This window comes from Ursus maritimus, unplaced genomic scaffold (assembly GCF_017311325.1).
Source record: "Ursus maritimus isolate PB19 unplaced genomic scaffold, ASM1731132v1 scaffold_12, whole genome shotgun sequence".
NCBI lineage: Eukaryota > Metazoa > Chordata > Mammalia > Carnivora > Ursidae > Ursus > Ursus maritimus.
In genome coordinates this window covers 34697089-34702465 of record NW_024423564.1, presented here as the reverse complement: position 1 = coordinate 34702465, position 5377 = coordinate 34697089, and the positions used below count along the sequence as shown (strand labels likewise).

Below are 5377 nucleotides of genomic sequence, written 5' to 3'. Positions count from 1 at the left end.
GGAGCCACAAGGTGCCGAGGAGTAACAATGTTATTTATTGCTTGGAGGCCTTAGGCAAATTTCCATCCTGGTCATTGGGTTCTCTCACAGCTAAAATAGGGGTATTACAGGCACTAGTGCGGGGGATGATGAAGCCCCGAGCGTTGTAATATTCTATTATGGACTTGATGTCTCCTTGAGAGGCTTATTTATAGGCTATTAATTATGGGAGAGATTTTAAGGGATTTGAATCCTGATGGAAGGTGCACTGTGGATTTTGCGAATATCAATTGAGGCTTTTGCCCATAAAAAGGATGGTAGCTCAGCCAATACGAATAAATAAAAAACATTGAAGTGTCATTTAATTTTCCTGGTTGGCTATTTTTATTACCATTGTCAAATTCTAGAATTATTTCTCCCTTTTGAGAAAAATCTTGGCATCCTACTTTTCTAAGAAATCTCAGCCCAATAAATGGAGGTAGAATAAGAGGAAAAAGGGTAGGTCTCAAAGGGCCTAGACAAAAGGGAAAAGGTTCAGAGCAGGGTCTTGTTGAGGTTTATTCGAGAGCCCTACTATTGGAACCGCTTCAGTGCTCTAAGGCAGGGGCTGCTCTGTAGCAGTGGGGGTAAGCACTGGGAGGGTAGCTGTGGTATCAATACAAGCAGATTTTCATTTCCAGTCTGGAGAGTGGTTTCTCTGAAGCCAGTTAAGAGGGAGGATTGAGAAGAGCCCCTATAATTTCTTGGACTCTGTTACCGGGAATTAAGAGGACACTGGAAAGGCCAACTAGAAGGCTGAAGGTACCTGGAACGCTTAAATTCATAATACTCTCTTTTCCCAACGCCCTGGCTCTTAAGAGCAGTAACAACAGAAACTACGGAGATTTGGGGTTTGTTTAGAGGCCTTCATTTGCTGGAGTTGAAAATTAAGAATTTTAGGGGCACCTGGGTGGCTCAGTCGTTGAGCGTCTGCCTTTGGCTTGGGCGTGATACCGGTATTCTGGGATCGAGCCCCACACCAGGCTCCTCCGCTATGAGCCTGCTTCTTCCTCTCCCACTCCCCCTGCTTGTGTTCCCTCTCTCGCTGTCTCTCTCTGTCAAATAAATAAATAAAATCTTTAAAAAAAAATTACGAATTTTAGCAGTTTTTCTTTTAGGTGGGTCATCAAAGATGTGAGTGAGCAGATTTGTCAAATTAACTAAATCTGGAGTGGTAAATTTCCTATTTCATCCTGATCCTTTTAACTAAAAGAAAAGATCCCGGTTAAGCCCACTGATAAACAGAATGAAATGCCACCCAGGTGGATTCAACATCTACAGAAAGACCAGAACAGTCTTAAAATACAATTTGGAGTTGATTGTAATAATCATGAACAGGTTTGTCAGGCTTTTGTGTGTAAGCCCGAATCCTGTGTCAATCAGCAAGCTGAACAACAGCTACTCTAATTGCTCAGTAGAGATCCCCAGCAAGCGTTCCAGTATCGGGTCAAAAGTTAGGGCTTTCTCTAAATCACCGTCAGGATGTTACCTTAGGGTTTGTTTCATCCGGTGCTTGGCCTGGTCCTCACTGCTAAGCAGGTGGGCTAGTTGATATAAAGCCGAGACTCGAGGCTGTTCAGTCTGAACATGCTGAATTCTTCAGCAAAGTTCATGGAGGTACTCAGTCACTTTAGGAAACTTCATGGCTCACAATTCGGCCTTAGTCCAGGGAACATAAGAAACTTGGGTTTTGTTTAGGTCAACAAAAAACTGGGTGCCTGGGTGACTCAGTCAGTTAAGCATCTGCCTTCAGCTCAGGTTATGATTGTAGGGTCCTGGGATGGAGCCCTGCCTCAGGTTCTCTGCTCCGCAGTCAGCAGGGAGTCTGCTTTTCCCGCTCCCTCTGCCCTTCCCGTTCATGTGTCCTCTCTCTCTCTGATAAATAAGATCTAAAAAATAAAAATTAAAAAAAGTTTAAAAATAAAGAGTATGTTTTTTAAGAGGCTCGGGAGAGGAAGGAGGAGACAGATTCATGTCTGCAAAAATGAGGGAAGGAAAAGGGGCCTCAGAAGCCATTTTGACTCCTTTCAATTTTTTGCCTCAGGTTAGAAATAGTGTCTTGCAAAGAGGCGAACTTAGAATCCTGAGAACATCGGAAGCCTCCAGGTACCATTTAACATAAGCATCCCATTCAGGTTTGTTTTGGAGCCACAGCTTTCTAACTTTGAGTAAAGCAAGCTTGGGGAAATCAAAATTCCCCATAATGGCCATTGATGTTCTGCATTTTGGTTAAGTCAATCCATTCAGTTATAAATGCATATGGGAGAGACCACAGTTTTGTTTTTTAAAAGATTTTATTTATTTATTTGAGACTGAGCGAGAGCGGGCGGGGGAGGGGCAGAGGGAGAAGCAGACTCCCCAGTGAGCAGAGAGCCTGAGGTGGGGCTCGATCTCAGGACCTCGAGATCACCATCTGAGCCAAAGGCAGCCACTCAACCGACTGAGCCATCCAGGCACCAAGACCATAGTTTTAAAACAAAACTGGCCAGAGCTTGGCTGGGGGGCACCCTCGAGGCATTCTGATGACTGGAATCCCACTTCCTGGAGGTTTTTCTCTAAAGAGAAAAATTCCTGAACAGCAGTTTCGACAGGAACAGCCTGGTTTCAGAAGGAATCAGGCCAAAGGCCCGCACAGTTCCAGTAGCAACAGTCCAGTTCCAAACAGGAGTCCTACCAAGGGCCGAGTACCCTTAGAAAACAAAAACAAGACCTTAAAACAAATCCCAAATAATGTCTGGAAAACTCAAACACACAGTGTGGTGCTTGAAATCCGGGACAAAACTTACCCTCATACCCCAGGGTGGGCAAGAAAGCAAGGAGTCCAGGCGCCAAGGGGACCAGCACCTGTTTGCTGACCAGCCTCAGAGCTGTTGGGGGTGGGGAGGGGGGAGTTCTTCTCTGGATCCCGCGTCTGATCACTAAGTAATGTTAATGTTAACCTTAAAAATAAAACTGTTGGCTATCTTACCTGCGAAGAAGTGTTTATTTGGGAACAGCAGGGAATTGCAAACCAGGACAAACAAGCTACAGCAAAACCACAAAACGAAGGAGAAAAACACTTTTATAGAGGAAAGGGGGACGTTAGGAAGGCTGTTACAAACAAAAAGTCAAGTAGAGTAAACTGGGAGTTTGAAGTATAGGGGCTTTTCATTGGCTAAGTTGTGAGGATGTCGCATTGGTTGGGCTGTTGCCAGAAGGAGGAGAGCCTTTCTTCCCCCTGTTAGGGTAGTAAAGTAATACCCACCTGCAAAGTACCCCTGCTTTCCCTATTGTTTCTGCACTTGACAAGGAGGTGAGAGCTCCCCCTACCTGGCCTCCTGACCATTCCTTTAGGAAGTTTCCTTCTTTTTTCTTTTTTTTTTAATTTAAATTTTAGTTAGTGAGCATACAGTGCAATATGGGTTTCTGGAGGAGAATTCAGGGATCCATCACTTAAACACAACACCCAGTGCTCATCATAACAAGTGCCCTCTTTAATACCCAAGAAACAACCAGCGTTGGGGGGGATGCAGAGAAAGGGGAACCCTCTTGCCCTGCTGGTGGGAATGCAAATGGATGCAGCCAGTCTGGAGAACAGTCTGGAGGTTCCTCAAAAAGTTAAAGGAGGTTTTCGTCCATTATTTTTCACAGTATTAAGCCTTTCCTCCTTCAACGCCTGTTGCAGTCATCAAACTCTGGGTGTCAGCTGATTTTCATATCACCTGTGAAAGGGTGTTTGATTAAAGTTCCCCAAAGCCTTATAAATTGGTAGGTGGGTAGAAGGAAAATATTTTTACCATCCCTCTTGGATTGTTTTGAGGTGCCTAAAAGAAAGGGCTGGTAGATAGGGAAAAGCAAAGGTACTGTAGAACATTCTGCATTCCAGTGTCCTGTTTGTTGTGCTGCGATTCTCTCAGCCTAAATATTCATGCTCTTAGAAAGCAATCGAACTTGCTACTTAGGAAATGCCTTCTTACCCTGCCTCCTCGCCGGTTTGCCCAGCGCGCCACCGAGAGGCACTGCGGGCCAATGAAAGGAGCCTACATTTGGGGCCAGACCCGGGTTTGAATACCTGCCTGCCTCTTTCCGGCCGCACTAACTGTGAGCCGTGGGAAGAGTTGCCCAACCTGAGTTTCCCCATCATATGACGAAGGCCGTCCATGAAGAGGCCCTCAGGGAGTGTCAAAGTTGGTGACTGCACCCGCACCACCTCTTCTCAGGGCTCAGCTTTACTCTAGCTTCTTACCAGGCCATAAGGACCAAACCCGAAAGGCCAAGGGAGAACTGACCTCGAAGTCAGGGTGCTGGGTGATGGGTTGGCACAACGCTGGATCCTGGCAAGGGCAGCGGGCCCCTGCCCAGAATGGCAGCAGTGACAGCAGCAGCACAGCCAGCGCGGGGACGCCGTGTGGCGGGCGGGCGAGGAGGCACAGGCGACCACGCTGCGGTGGCGTCATGGCGGCAGTCCCTCCTCACTCCTCGGCGGGACCGAGCTCCTCCACCCGCTGGCTCGGGTCAAGCCTCTCAGCAAGGTGGGCCCTGCCTGCGCGCAGAGCGGACCTGGGAGGGGCTGACGTGGGGAGGGCGGGGCAGTCTCGGCCAATGGGGACGTGAAGGTGGGGTGAAGGAGAAAGGCTGCCTCGAAGACCTGCCCTGGCAAGCCAGTGCCTCAGGCCCCAGCAGACCTGCCGATTCAATCAAGCACATGTCATCAGTACCATTTATACCCCTCAACACTCTGCACCTGTCTTCGTGTCGTGGCCCTTTGTCCTCCTTGTACACTTTGAAAGTGGAGGGGGGCTTGACAGGGATGACTGAGCAGCATGGTTGGAATGGGGGGGGAGGGTTCAGGAACTTTCCTGGTGTGCTCTGAAACTGGCTCCTGCACACAGGGCAGGGAGAGAGGAAAGAGGCGGGTCACTCCAGGGTGGCAGGTGGCAGTTTTAGTAATAGCAACGACCTTACATACAAGGCTTTGTCTTGGGCGGCAGCAAGATGAATGGATCCCTGCAGCAACCCTCCAAATCTTAAAAAGCTTATAAATGGGCCCTAACTGGGCTTAGTCGCATAGACCGTGCAGGTGTTTTCAATACTACGTCACTATCTCAAGGCTGTGTCTTTGGAGAAGCCTCTGGGAGCAGCAAAGGCGAGCAGAAGCCGCATTCCAAGGACAGAGGAAGGGGTGAGGAGGCTCAGAGTATTCACAGGTCAATCGGTGGCCGTGCCTCTGTGATGACAATCCCGACCTTCCACCCCTGGTGACCAGTTCTTACAATCTCATGTGCCCCCCTCTTCCACAATGAGTCCTGAGTGGTCAGCAAGGGGTTTCATTAACATGGAGGTGGCTCTTTTAGTGGCCGGCTGCTGCAATGGAGGCAGA

General features: G+C 48.2%; 1 protein-coding gene across 1 annotated transcript in view; it reads right to left on the bottom strand.

The window, feature by feature from the left end:
- CTBS (chitobiase) overlaps positions 1-4454 on the bottom strand; it is a 43479-nt gene extending 39025 nt beyond the window's left edge. Inside the window, exon 1 of the mRNA XM_008690664.1 lies at positions 4287-4454. Within this exon, the coding sequence (XP_008688886.1) occupies positions 4287-4454 (168 nt within the window). The remainder of the gene's footprint in view (positions 1-4286) is intronic.
- Between the last annotated feature and the right edge of the window lie 923 nt (positions 4455-5377).